This window comes from Notolepis coatsorum, assembly GCF_963971535.1.
Source record: "Notolepis coatsorum genome assembly, chromosome: 10".
NCBI lineage: Eukaryota > Metazoa > Chordata > Actinopteri > Aulopiformes > Paralepididae > Notolepis > Notolepis coatsorum.
The window spans coordinates 79947133-79962132 of NC_140174.1; the positions used below are offsets into that span (position 1 = coordinate 79947133).

At 45.0% G+C, this 15000-nt stretch overlaps 1 protein-coding gene across 1 annotated transcript in view; it reads left to right on the forward strand.

Moving 5' to 3' along the window:
• The window catches only part of tcf7l2 (transcription factor 7 like 2), a 137959-nt gene that overhangs the window by 109662 nt on the left and 13297 nt on the right, over positions 1 to 15000 (forward strand). The window contains exons 5-9 of the mRNA XM_084323732.1: positions 582 to 714; positions 6916 to 7018; positions 8774 to 8860; positions 13776 to 13916; positions 14202 to 14361. Coding sequence (XP_084179858.1) covers positions 582 to 714; positions 6916 to 7018; positions 8774 to 8860; positions 13776 to 13916; positions 14202 to 14361 — 624 coding nt within the window. The remainder of the gene's footprint in view (positions 1 to 581; positions 715 to 6915; positions 7019 to 8773; positions 8861 to 13775; positions 13917 to 14201; positions 14362 to 15000) is intronic.

The window sequence follows — 15000 nt, forward strand, 5'->3', positions numbered from 1 at the left end:
TATCGGCCGATACCGATACCCGACCGATATATCGGTGCACCCCTAGGAGAGAGAGAGGGGGAGGGAGATATGGGGAGGGGGGAGAGAGAGATAGAGAGAGAGAGAGGGGGGCAGGAGGAGGCTATAGAAGAGAGCAGAGTAGTGACTGGTGCTGATAATGACTGTGGATTTACACACCCTGGCTCCATCCTGGTGGTTTGCAGATGATCGATCACGTGGTTAGAAGTGGCTCATCACACAGGCCCGCTCCAAATAGGACATGGCAGCAAGTCCCCCCCCCTCCCCCTCCCGCCCCTTAGATTGCATTACCGTGTTCCAGAGCGACACCACAGAAGTGTTCTTAATTACAAACCACACTATTTTCACTGTGGTCTGGCGGTTTGGCAAATGCTGCAGTCTCCACTGTTCCATGGCTCTCACTTCAGAGTCTTTGAGCCAAGTTGTATTTCTCTACTGCAGGCACCCACAAGCCCCCCCCCAACCCAAATATTAACACTGTGGCCTCTTTTTTTCTCTTTCCCTCCTCTCCTTCTTTCTCCCCCCCCCCCCTCTCTCTCCTCTCCCGCTCTCTCTCTCTCTAGTCTAATAAGGTTCCAGTGGTTCAGCACCCTCACCATGTGCACCCACTCACGCCTCTGATCACTTACAGCAATGAGCACTTCACACCAGGGAACCCCCCACCCCACCTACAGACGGACGTGGACCCCAAAACAGGTAGGTCTGGATAACACACACACACTAGGGCTGCCCCCCCTGATAGCCCATTAACCCTTTTACTGCCACACGACAGAAGATTAACCCTTTATGGCGACCGTCGGTTGTGTGATAGTAAAGGGTTAACCTTCTGTCGTGTGGCAGTGAAAGGGTTAACCGGCTGTCATGTGGCAGTGAAAGGGTTAACCTTCTGTGTATTGTCGCAGTGAAAGGGTTAACCGTGTGGTAGTGCGGCAGTGAAAGGGTTAATTGGTCAGTTTTGGTCTTAGTCGACCATGACATAGTTGATTTGTATGTTGTTGTTTTTATTTCCTGGGCAATTATACACATATATCTGATAAGTCCTTCTGCATTACTGTATGATTACATGATGAAATCAACAAATCGATTTTAGAGCCATAACACACATCTAGTTCTAGGCCACCGTTAGGGTGATTGTAATGGAAGACAGCCGTAACACAACATCTACTTCTAGGCCACCGTTAGGGTGATTATGTCACAAGGCTTTAAACAGAGACGCAGAGATTCAGATGATGTGTAAACATGATCTTTCCCCACATGATTCCCCTACATGGGCCATTAAGTGTTAACGGCCTGTGGTCCATGAACAGGGACCTGGACAAGTGCACGGACAGCAGATCACGCATAAGAACACGGTGTTGTAATAGACCAGCCCACACTTCTCACCACATCAACTCCACCTCTCCCCCGGGACTCCAAAAACAAAACGGTCATTGTGGTGGAAAGGTCTTTTCAAATCCAAACAGCAGAGAGAGCGGGAGAGACGGAGAGTAATAAACACACAGCCAGCGGCCCCCACACAAAAATCTTCACCCAAGGTCTCTGCAAGGGGAGACAATGCTGCGTGTTCATCTGGAAAGTCTGCCTCCCAACACACAGTAGCACACACAGGAATTCTCATTGTCATCTGTACACATATCCGCGCTATGGAGATATCGTAAAACAAATTTTTACTCGTAGCTACTGGCCGCAGGACAGTCAGGTGTGGAGGAGTTTTGGAGGCAGTTTAGTGTTTCTGCCTGAGAGAAAGCCCCATCTTTTCTGTCAAGCCTGGAGCTTAAAGCACTTGACTGGCCTCATACTCACTGTTTTTGGTTCAGTGGTGGAATCCATGTACTCACCAGTTCCTAGTCATATTACATGTCAACGAGTTGATTCTGACTCTTGGGGAATGAGCCTGCCATGCAGACATCGATCGAACATAACCTTTTTAAGCAATTTAATTAATTTCACAGACCCATTTTGACGACCATTTCTGTTTGTGAATAATTCTCTGAGACTGCGCCACCTCTCAGGTTAATGCACTTGGGGTACAGTGAATAATTCCCATGCTTTTCAACGGTCTCTGGTGGATTTAGTCTGTGTTTTTAAGGTAATAATGTTTCCCTGATTATGATCGTCCTCACAAAGGGCCAGTAACGAGCCAGCTGCTGTCTAATGTAGTGCTTAATGGCGCTGCTTAATTGAGCTTAGTATTGAATTAATTAATGAGCTATATTAGGACTTGAGCACTGGGCGGCAATGGGATTATGTTTTAAAGTTTTCCTTTTAAGAGGACTTGCTTCATTTAGCACACTGTTCTCTGTGGTAACCGGAGGGGCCTTTTTTTTTTTTTTTTTTTTTCTTTTTGGTGTTAAACTGTTCTTGTTTTATTTTGGCATTAGCTAATTTTAAATGTCCAGTGTTTTTGGAACACATAGATTTGACAGGGCTTTAGTTGGCTGTTTGGTCTTGGTATCTGATACAAATATATTAAAACAAGCCATTAAAATTGGCCCTTTTCCTATGTCACCAGCCCCTATTCCACCTGCTGCCCAGTTACTTTTGAACTTATTATTTATAACTGATCCTGGTAGGCAGCCAATTAGCCAAAAATGGGGACAAAATGGAAGCAAGTAAGATTGCTATTTTTTAAGTCCAGTTTTTACACAGAACCCAGTGAAGTGTCTGCTTGGATGTAGTAACCGCTTTACAGGCACCATTGTCCAACATTGACAGCAACGGTCCCTTGGCCGTCATTCCTGCATCCCTGGCTCGGCTCTTGGACTCTGGGTGTGACCGACAGCACCGGCCCGGGACCGGTTTCCGAGGACGGGATGGGCTCTGCGGAACCACTCAGCGAGGGCCCACCGGGGCCATGCGGACACCGGGCCAGAACTGTTCCACAACAACATCTGCAGCAGCGGGCCAGCTGTGAAAGAAGACACCAGCGTAAATAAAAAAAAAAGTCCCTGCTCTCCCAGCCAACTGAATGCAGACACATCCCTGTCACACTTTAAAAGGGGAACAACAGGCGGAATTTTTTTGGAAATGTAGTTGTTTAGGGGGTACTACAACATGTTAGAAAAAAAAGAAACACTGTGCCTGTGTATTCATCGAGAACGTGCTTCAAATGATAGTTTTCATCAAAGTAATCTCGCCAGGCAGCTCAATGAGGAAAGGAATGGAGCGCAAAGCGACGGAGAAATTAAAACTTCAAAACAGGCAGAGCATTTTCCAGTGTCCATTGACTTTGTGAGCTTACCCCCAAAAGTGAAGTTAGGGCATCAGTGCAGCAGGGCTCGTTTTACTGCACGGTCGCACCTTGATACATTTTGCAGTTACTCTCGATTTGCATTTCCTGAGTCAAAATGACAACATATTTTACAACCAATATCACCATTGGTACTCTCACTCAACCCTACACAGGACTCGTAAGCATGACTTCTGAAACTGACTTGTAAACAAAAAGCAAATCACTCAAAATGATGAGAGCACCACTCGTCTGATATAGCCTGTGTACTCCGACCATGCAGTCCTCTGCCTGCACCATTCACGCTTTCCAGAGAGTAAGGTCACAAAATCAATGGCTACAGGAAAACGAGGAAACACCATCAACTCACGGTTTCAACTTCTTTGTTATTTTTAAAACCGCACGTCGCGTACAAGACCTTTTTTCGGAGGTCCCCATGTTCAGGACGCCTCACAGAAGTGGTCTCTAAGTGGGGCCAGGGACAGTGACGGCGACACCTGGGGAAGCTGCGATCGTCTGACGAAGCCGCGCCACCACGACTGTCCTCTGCTTGGACATCTCTGTCACCGTTAGTTCACCAGGAGGCTTTTGTTAAAACATGAGGATGAGGAGTTGGAACGTGGCGGTGCCCTCTAGTAAACACCAAGGGCGGAATCCACAAAGGGTTTGCGCGGCTTTTTCCGACGCAAAGCCGGTGCAAATAGCACTGAAACACAGTTTTGCTATCCACAGAGGAGGCGCAACAGGTGAAATGAGGTGGTAACTGCGTTCCATCAGCATTGCGTCCGGTGCAATTAGCGCGTATTTAAATGAGGTAATATGGGCGGAACATGTTCCCCTTTCTATGCAAATGAGCCTCGTCCAAAAACGCTCCCAATCCACAAAGCCCGGCGCAAATTGCACCGAGCAGTTAACACAACGCACCTACCGTCTTCACAGACATGGTGGTAACTAAGCAATAAGCGCTATAAAGGGGCATCATGCCAGCGTCACTGCCAGCGTCACAGTTGATCATGGCAGCAGTAATTGTTGCCAGACGCAGGCATCGTTATGCCAGTCATGCCTGTGAAAGAATATTTCGAAGGAGAATATCACCTTTTTATTTAAGTGAGACTGAAATCATCCGGAGACACAGGTTGCCAGCTCAAGCAATCCTTGATCTACTGGATGAAATCAAGGATGATATTGAGCCAGCCATCCAGAGATCCCAGGCAATCGTATTTATTATTTAAACATTGTTATTTAACGTTGTCGGCTTTCCCAATGTTGTCGGCGTTGTTGATTGATTGATTTTGAAACGAGATTTAGATTTTGCATCAGCTGCAACTTTTATTTGTGTTATGCATTGCTCTTGCTGCTTGTTTGATTATGTCTTCATTATATAAAGCACTTTGAACTGCAATTCTCGTATGAAAGGTGCTATATAAATAAAGATTATTATTATTATTGACTGCACTCACGTTCCAATTGTACCACCACACACTCATATTCGTAAATTAGAAAATATCTTCACTGGCACAGTGCTTAAATTCGGTATAAAGATTCACCACTATGGACAGGTCTGCTAAAAATAATTTATTTGTGGATGACAAACAAATGTAATGACGAAATAAACTAAATACAATACGGAATAAACTAAATAAACACATTTGGCATCTCATATCCCAGTCTGAGTGCAGTTGGGATATCCAAACGTGGCAGTGGAAAAATATGGGTGAATTTGCGCAAGCTCCCACGCGCGCGCCCGTATATTCCGATCCGCATAATAATATTCACGGGGGTAGGTCTCCTTGTGGGACACAAGTTCCCAATGCATTGTCCCGTGGGATTATGCCCCCCTCCCCCGCGCGCGCATGCGTGGCGATATTAATTGAGGGTGTATTTGCGGTGATGGAGAAATTAATCTGAATCAGAAAGGTCTTTATTGCCAAGTAGTTTTCACATACAAGGAATTTGCTTTGGTAGTTTTTGGTGCGACATTAGCGGACAGACATTAACAGACAGATAATACAATAAAGATGTGGAGTAAATTAAATATGAACTAAGGCACAATAGAATAGAATATAACTATGAAATCATATATAGGCCATGGCTGGACAACTGTAAATAAAGAGGTTGAATTAAATTAAATGGGATATGAACTAAATTAATTATAGCACAATAGAATATAGTACAATTATAAGTAAAACATTTAATTGGAATAGGACATGACAAACTATGCAATGACGATAGTGACAAAAACAAAGGACGCAATGTGTCATGAAAATACAAATTAAGCAAGCTCTATACATTATGAAATGAACAAAATACTAATGGTGAAAAATACTGTTATGTCTATGCCTTCATTTCCCCTTCCTGATATCTGCCAACAGCGCAGTCAGGTGCAGACTGCTCCGCGAGCAAACTGCGCTGGAGCAGATCAGGCGTGTCTGCGCTATTATCTCATCCGCTCAATGTCCTTAGTGGATAGCTCGCAAAGACGGAGCAGATACCGAGCGCTAAACTCACGCAGTTAAGGGTGCAATTAGCACCGCCAAGGCTCCCCTCACATATTGCCCTACTTTCCATCAGAACCGTTTTAAAAGACAGCTTACAGACAGTTACAACATAAGCAAACTTTAAATGTTCAAGTAGTCACCGCCTGATTGGAGTCACATACAGTACAGCAAAGATTTTATATATTTTTTGTTGCCTTTTATACAATATTGACATTTGACACTGTCAAATGAAAATAAGGTCTCAGTTGATGTAATTGAATAGCATTATGGGATGTGCGTGTCATTTTCCAGGAGATGTCTCATTCAACAGGAAAAGGGACATAGAAAACAACAAATGGACCAAAAGAAACAAGTCTTAGTTGATCAAGATCCTAATGGCGATTAGTTGACTAACGGACTAGTTTATATCACAACATCGCTTCATTCACCCATACGTTGTCAGGTAACATCTAGAACCTGTGCGCTAGTTTAACTCAACTTGTATCCCTCCGACAGCAGCGCTATGATCACAGGGACAGGTCTAATTATATTACCGTGGACGGGACTGAATCCAATCCCTAATGTATGAGGCTCTGCAACGCGCGGTGCGGCGGCAGCGTTTTGTTAACTTCTAAAACCTCAATTATTTCTCCCGTTGTTAATCCTCTGATTCAATAGAGCAATGTGACAGGATGGAGTTGGTGTTTCTCTGCTCTGCTCTCTCTCTCTCTCTCTCTCTCTCTCTCTCTCTCTCTCTCTCTCTCTCTCTCTCTCTCTCTCTCTCTCTCTCTCTCTCTCTCTCTCTCTCTCTCTCGCACGCGCTACACGTTCTGCCACTGCCCGCCTCAAAAGGCCTTTGATCAGGAAGTGTGATTTAGTACTGTGTACATGTGAGCCCAACCCCTCTTCCTCCACTACCACCTCCTCCCCCTCCTCCTCCTCCCAGCCGCACACCCTGTGATGTTGGCCCCGTTCAAACTGTGGAAGCCCCACAGAGGACGGAATCTAGTGCTGATGAAGATTTGGGTGACAGCGGATGTGATATTGAATAACCTGTTTGTTTGTAATCTCTCTCTCTCTTTCTCTCTTTCTCTCTCTATCTATCTCTCTCTTTCTCTCTCTCTCTCTCTTTCTCTCTTTCTCTCTCTCTCTATCTCTCTCTCTCTCTCTCTCTCTCTCTTTCCATCCCAGGAATTCCAAGGCCTCCACACCCTTCAGATATATCTCCCTACTACCCACTGTCGCCTGGCGCTGTAGGCCAGATCCCCCATCCGCTAGGATGGTTAGTACCACAGTAAGTGACTCCTTTTATATGACTGTTTACACTTGATTCACACATTTATATCACCAGAATGCAACAGTGTAACTTTAGGATGGCTGGTGTTAACTAGGGATGCACCGATCTGACTTTTTCAGTCCCGATACCGATACCTGGGCTTTGGGTATCGGCCGATACAGAGTAGGCTACCGATCCATTGTTCAATTAATGAACTGTATGCCTCACAGTGTGGAAGAGACTGGGATTATTCTTTTGTGCAAGGCAACATCATATAAATAAGTTTATTTATTATTAAAAAAAAGATTTTTTATCCGATATATATATATTGTTACCCGATCCAGCTATTTTAGTCATATCGGGGCAGATATCAATATCGGATCGGTGCATCCCTAGTGTTAACCCTTTGGCTGGTGTTAACCCCTTAGGATGACTGGTGTTAACCCTTTAGCGTGGCTGGTGTTAACGCTTTAGAATTACTGGTGTTAACCCTTTAGTGTGGCTGGTGTTAACCCTTTAGAATTACTGGTGTTAACCCTTTAGTGTGGCTGGTGTTAACCCTTTAGGGTGGCTGGTGTTAACCCTTTAGTATGGCTCGTGTTAACCCTTTATGATTACTGGTGTTAACCCTTTAGGATTACTGGTGTTAACCCTTTAGGATGGCTGGTGTTAACCCTTTAGGATGGCTGGTGTTAACCCTTTAGGATGGCTCCCAACATAAACCGTGTGTTATTCATCGTAGTATTCTCGGGATGTTTCACGCCAACCAAAATGGTGCAACGCTACAGCTCACCGACCATAGTTGTGATTTAATGATAAGCACCAGATATTTGATTAACAATCACCTGTGTTTGCCGACCAAGACGTCTGTGGTGGAACACTACTATGCCAAGTCGGCAAACAGACGGCTTGCATCAGAAGGTGTGTTCGAAAGCCAGCGGTGGTCTCTCTCTCTCTCTCTCTCTCTCTCTCTCTCTCTCTCTCTCTCTCTCTCTCTCTCTCTCTCTCTCCACATCGTGACCGGGCGGTAGAACACGTCTGCATTCCAGTAAATACCCAGAAGCCCTCAGCAGCCCGCGACTCTCCCCTTTGTGGCGAACGCTATTTTGCGCGCCTCTGTACGGTCCAATTAGAGTAATGAACCGTGATTGCCTGTATTTTACCCACAATTCCACACGGGGGCCCTCCCCTGGTAACTCTTGTCAAACACTTGTTAATTTGACAAAGGCTACAAATTAGGCTCTGTTAATTTAATGTTTTCTCACCGCGGTCTAAATAGCGGGAGAGGCCCCGAGCACCACCGCCGAGCCCTTTGATTCGCCGCACTTTATTTTTGGTATAAATTTACATTCATTATTGTTTGTCTTTGGATGTGTAGACCTCAATTAGCGTGATGGCTCCATTAAAGAGACCCAGGCTTCGTCTTTAATTATCACAACAAAACACCTAGGCCCCTGCTCCTTGGGGGGGGGGGGGGGCTGCTGCTCCGCTGACGCCCGTGCGAAGGGTTATGAAACTTAATTAGCCATTCCTATCAAGATTTGTGGCATTCAAATTGTTGAGAGTTCCCCCCTGCCTTTGATGTGCGCTCCGCAATCCCCTAGATTTTTGTCCCCGATCAAATGAGAATAAAAGAGGCGGGTGTCGGGTAGAGGAGAGAGACCCAGGGCTCTTACCTCCTTCTCCTTGTGGTGCTGTTCCTTCACCTGTTCTCCTTTCTTCTCCTCCTCCTCCTCCCCCTCCTCCCTCCTCCATCCTCCCTCCTCTACCCAGGCAAGGTCAACCTGTTTATCCAATCACAACAGGGGGCTTCAGACACCCCTACCCGACTGCGCTCACTGTCAACGCATCCATGTCAAGGTGAGTTTAGCCCCGGGAGATGCATGCACACACACACACTCACATACACACACACACACACACTCACACACACACATTCACACTTGCACACACACACACACACACACACACACACACACACACACACACACACACACACACACGCCTGCAGGAGGAAGCCATGCGGCCACTGCACAGACGTCACACATGCACACACTACACATCACACACAGACACACACACACACACACACACACCACCACCACCAACAGCAGCAGCTATTCCTTACAGTTCAGATTGAGACGTAGGAGCCTGGGGGGGTTGGTGGGGGGGTTAAATTGGTCCAAGGCGCCGCTCGGCACTGATGAGCCCGGATGATGAGGATGATGATGATGATGAGGGTGATGATGCCCCGGCGCTTCAAAGGGATGAAGGCCGTCATGTTTAAACCATAACCTGGGCCACGCGGTGGCTGCAACAGAGAGGAGGGGGAGGAGAGAGGAGGGAGGGAGGAGGGAGGTGGTGGTGTGAGGGGACAGGGGAGGAGAGAGAGAGAGAGAGAGAGAGAGAGAGGGGGGGGGAGAAAAGAAGAAATAGATGTGGAACAGAGGACATTTTAACAAGTGCACAGAGAGAGAGAGACAGAGGAAGAATGGAGAGGGGAAGAAAGATGGAGGGGAAAAAGAGAGCGAGTGGGGAAATGCAGCAGCCCTAATGATGGCCGATCTGCAGCCACAGACACCAGGCCCCCATCAGTGGATGACATGGCACAAACACCCAGCGTGGCAGTGATGAAGGGAGAAGAGGGGGAAAGGGAGGGTGGGGGCACATTGGCACTCCCCTGAGATGGCCTCCAACTGAAACTGGTTGTTCCTGGCGAGTTTAGCCTCATCATTATATTCTGGCTTGGAGCCATGCAGCCAGACACAGTCGGATAATGAGCTGTTAAAAAAAAAAAAAAATTACCCCCCCCCCCCCCCCTCTTTATTTTTTTTCTCCTCCTCCTCCTTCATCCTCCTTTGCTCCTCAGTTTGTGTACAGTCAGAGCAGGGTAGGCTACAGTACTGTAAACACACACACTCGCACACACGTTCAAATAATCTCCACCACATAATTATTGTCTTTCACACTGAATCCAAACGGCTCATTGAAGTGAATCAGTATGATGCAGGTTATTGCCCTCAATCAGTGTATCTGTGGGATAGGATGAGATGATGATGATGATGATGATGATGATGATGATGATGATGATGATGATGATGATGATGCCACTGGATGGAGGACAAGGCCGTTAACATAGTGATCTGACAGTAAAGTGGACCAGCCCTAGAAACTGCTGAACTCACTCCTTATAAAGGAACACGTCGCTATTGTGGGAAATCTGCTTTACCGTCTTCTCCAGAGTCAGACGAGAAGATATAGATACCAGTGTCCTCTCTGTGTATTCAGTAGAAAGCTACCTGGCCGCAAGCTAGCCTCACTTAGCACAAATGAATACAGACCACTAGCCTGCCAAAAACACCCTCTCCCAGAGTTTTAAGCTAGACTAGCTGATCCATATCCACTTCCGTTCATTTGTGCTAAGCTAGGCTAACTCTACCGAACGCACAGAAAGGAAATTGGTATCTATCTTCTTGTCTGAGTCTAGAGAAGATGGTAAGTGCATTTCCCATAATGTTGGCGTGTTCCTTTAACAAATCCACACACTTGTTAAATGTGCAGGGTGTCACTGCAAGCTGTTTGTCTTGATGTCTCCAACATTGTTGCTTAGCTAATAGCTATTGTTTTTTGGGGGGGGGGGTGAAGAAATGCTGCATGAAAAAAGGAATCTCCACATTACATCATAGTACGACAGTCGACTACTATTAACAATGAGACATTCGTTGTAAACAGTAAAGACCTCCTGATGAGCTCCGTTCCTCTGGAAGAGCACATTTCCAAAGTGAGTGTCATACTGAAAAGCACTGTTCTATAAGGAAGGAGTAATTCACCGTAGCGCTTTACATTTACATTTTACATTTAGTCATTTAGCTGACGATTTTATCCAAAGCGACTTACAAGTTCTGTACGACAAGTCATCAGGAAGGGCACAACTCTATCAGCTGAGTAACAATGTTCATCAAGGTGTTGAGTGCTAGAGTGTAGGTTAGTTTATTAGGACAAGTGCATGACGGTAAGGTTAGTTAGGGTTAGATTTTTTTTTTTTTATTATACTTTTTTTTAGATACTTCAAATCCCTGCGTCTTTACAAAGTCCCAAATTGTTTAAATGTGAGTGTTATTAACCCTTTCACTACCACACAACCAAATGGTTAACCCTTTCACTGCGACAATACAGAAGGTTAACCCTTTCACTGCCACCCGACAAAGGGTTAACCCTTTCACTACCACACTACAGACGTGTGGTAGTGAAAGGTTAACCTTCTGTAGTGTGGTAGTGAAAGGGTTAAGGCAATAACAACTATAGTACCTGAAAAGCATAGCATGTAGGAGTTGGGAGCTCTAAATGAATCAAGGCTCTATAGTAAACAACACCCATCCATCCAGTTGTCAAAGATCTTTCATTTACTTTGTATTTGTTCCGTTCATGGCAATGCACAGTAATGCACAGTAATGCACAGTTCCATGAAAAAAAAAGTATTTCATAATCAAAGTACCTCTCAATTTGCACATTCCATGAGCAAAAAAGGAGCGGGGAGAAAAAAATCGTATTTAGCTTACTTCAAAACGATAAATAAACAAAATAAATTACAATTATTTAACAATCAATCAAAAAGAAAAGAATAGCCACACGGAAACTTCATGAAGTCTGATCTTCTTTATACATATTCTTGAAGTGAAAGATATTTATACAACTCTTTAAATCGTTCTCTAGGATGAATGCTGAAATACACATACTGAGTTGTCAAAAGATCAAGATGTGCCATGCCTCTGCCAGATCTATCTAAGAGGACATATTTGTCTCACGTGCTCAGTGTGCTTGGCTATCAGAAATGTCCTTCAGTATTAGAGGTTTGTCCTCCTCTTCATAATAGTTCTTAATTGAATTGGACTCCTGAATACACTTATGCGTGATTAAGAGTGCTTTTCTCTGCCGTGTATAGGAGATTAGGACGGATCCCATCTTGAGATGCACAAGACACATTTCACATAAATTGTACTTTTAAGTCAATGGAGATAAGTGCTAACTGGAGTGTGAATGACACTTTGGGTCTCTGCCACCCTTGTGCATGCCTAACAATGGGGGAAACCGCTGGGGATTGGTGTCAGTTTTGATACATCATGTTTAAAGCCATATAATTTTACCTGTTTACTATTTTTAAAACATTTTTCTACCCATGATTAACAGTAATAGTATAATCTCAATATATCTCTCAACATATTACTCATATTTATGAATTATAACCACTCAAACCTGTGTTTGTTTGATAGAACGTGTTTTTTCATCGAAAACAACGGATAAATGTTGTTTTTGACCATATTTCCCATATTTATTTTTGATAAATACCAATTAGAAATATCTCGACGAATTACCTCTGAATACGAATCAAAAAAAATATTAAAGATTCGATGACTAGTTCGGCCAGAAACGGCGTTGAGGCGAAACGTTACCAAGTGCTCAACTGACCTAAATATGGTGCGGGCGCTTCCATGTGTTGCTGCGGCAGGGATCTTGGGCTCGCCTCGGTGGTGGGACGAGAACCAGACCTGATCCGTCCAGGACACTTCCTCGTTGGCGCGCGCCGGCTATGGGGGTCTTGTTTTTCGGCGTGTGGCGCGCTGTGGACTGCGCGGTCCGGTTCGCCTCTGGTTCTGTCTTGAAAATCCACTCGCTCCCCCCCCCCACCACCACAAAACCTGTGTCCGGAGTTTCAATGACCGGCAGCCCGCCACAGCCTAATTCACCTCCCCCTGAATTTTGGCAAAGTTATCTGTGGAGCGATGACGCCACCATGAGTTTTACATCGGTAACAGCACATCCCGGCAATTACAAGGTCCTTATCTCGTGGAATATGCAAAGGATGGCAAGATATATCGAGAATTGAACGAATAAGAGCAGATTTAAAAATGCTTAAAAATGCCGTTTTAACGTTGAAGTGGATGGGAGTAGAAAAAGTAACTAGGGGTGAACGAGTCACTAAATCTGTAACTATTTTTCTAGAGTGTTTCATGTTATAAGCTTTTCACACAATGAACATATATGTAAAATTAAGATATTTACCCAATTTCATGAAATAATAATAAACACAGACACCGCTGTGCTCACACACACACTCAAAATATTTCAAAAAAGTAGAAAAAGACCCCAGGGGTGCACAAGGGTTTTAACCCTTTCACTACCACACTACCAAAGGGTTAACCCTTTCACTGCGACAATACAGAAGGTTAACCCTTTCACTGCCACACGACAAAGGGTTAACCCTTTCGCTACCACCCTACAGATGGTTAACCCTTTCACTACCACACTACAGACTGTTAACCTTTTGTAGTGTGGTAGTGAAAGGGTTAAACATGTGCATGTTTGCATGGCGTTATTGTCACTTCTGTTTCTATTGGAAGAAATGTGAAAAGCATATTGTTTTGTTTTTTATTGCAATACCAATGTTTTTGATATGTGAGTCCCAAGTCACTCTTGCCTTTGTACAAAATCGGTAATATTTTCATAAATGTTTTTTTGCCTTTTAAACCCATGGAAATAACCAAGTGTCTACAGAGGAGGAAGAGGAATTATATCACAATGTAAACATTTTGCAGAAAATAAGCGACACGTTTTGAATTATTTCAGTAAAATATCATGAGAAACAACAGTGAGTTTCGTAACAAGATGAGGCAAGGATGACTTGAACTAAAAAAAACTTTAACTGTACAGTGCTGTATGTATACATTGTGTTCCAACCTTCCCATTTAACCTGCGCCCACTCTGCCGGTTTACCCAGTCTTCTGTCCTCCAGGTTCCCCCCGCACATGGTGCCCCCCCACCACAGTTTGCACACCACGGGCATCCCCCACCCGGCCATCGTCACCACACACGTGAAGCAGGAGTCGTCCCACAGTGACATTAGCTCTCTCAACAGCTCGTGAGTATTTTAATGTCTTGAACGGTTTTGTGGTAGGAAATGCTGGAAGCACATACAACTACACATTTTCTATACTGGAACTCTACACATGTTCTATAGTTGTACTTCAGATAACAGAAGTGGTGTTAGTTGGTAATTATCTTGCCCCAATATAATATTACAATTAATCTTCAAATCCAGTCAAGAAGTTAAGGTCTATGTGGGAACCCTGTTCCTGTGATGTCAATCTGTCTGCCTTGTGCTGGTGGACATCGCTGAGCCTCCCCGTCTTCTCGCACGCCACAGGAAACACGACGCTAAAAAGGAAGAGGAGAAGAAGAAGCAGCCCCACATAAAGAAGCCCTTGAACGCCTTTATGCTCTACATGAAGGAGATGAGGGCCAAAGTGGTGGCGGAGTGCACGCTGAAGGAGAGCGCAGCCATCAACCAGATCCTGGGGCGGAGGGTGAGAACCACTACGTCTAGGCTGCCTCACTATGACTAGACTGCCTCACTATGACTAGACTGCCTCACTATGACTAGACTGCCTCACTACCACTAGACTGCCTCACTACCACTAGACTACCTCACTACCACTAGACTGCCTCACTACTAGACTACCTCACTACCACTAGACTACCTCACTACCACTAGACTGCCTCACTACCACTAGACTACCTCACTACTACTAGACTACCTCACTACCACTAGACTGCCTCACTACTACTAGACTGCCTCACTACCACTAGACTGCCTCACTACCACTAGACTGCCTCACTACCACTAGACTGCCTCACTACCACTAGACTGCCTCACTACTACTAGACTGCCTCACTACCACTAGACTGCCTCACTACCACTAGACTGCCTCACTACCACTAGACTACCTCACTACTACTAGACTGCCTCACTATCACTAGACTGCCTCACTACCACTAGACTGCCTCACTACTAGACTACCTCACTACCACTAGACGGCCTCACTACCACTAGACTGCCTCACTATGACTAGACTGCCTCACTACTACTAGACTGCCTCACTACCACTAGACTGCCTCACTACTACTAGACTGCCTCACTATGACTAGACTGCCTCACTACCACT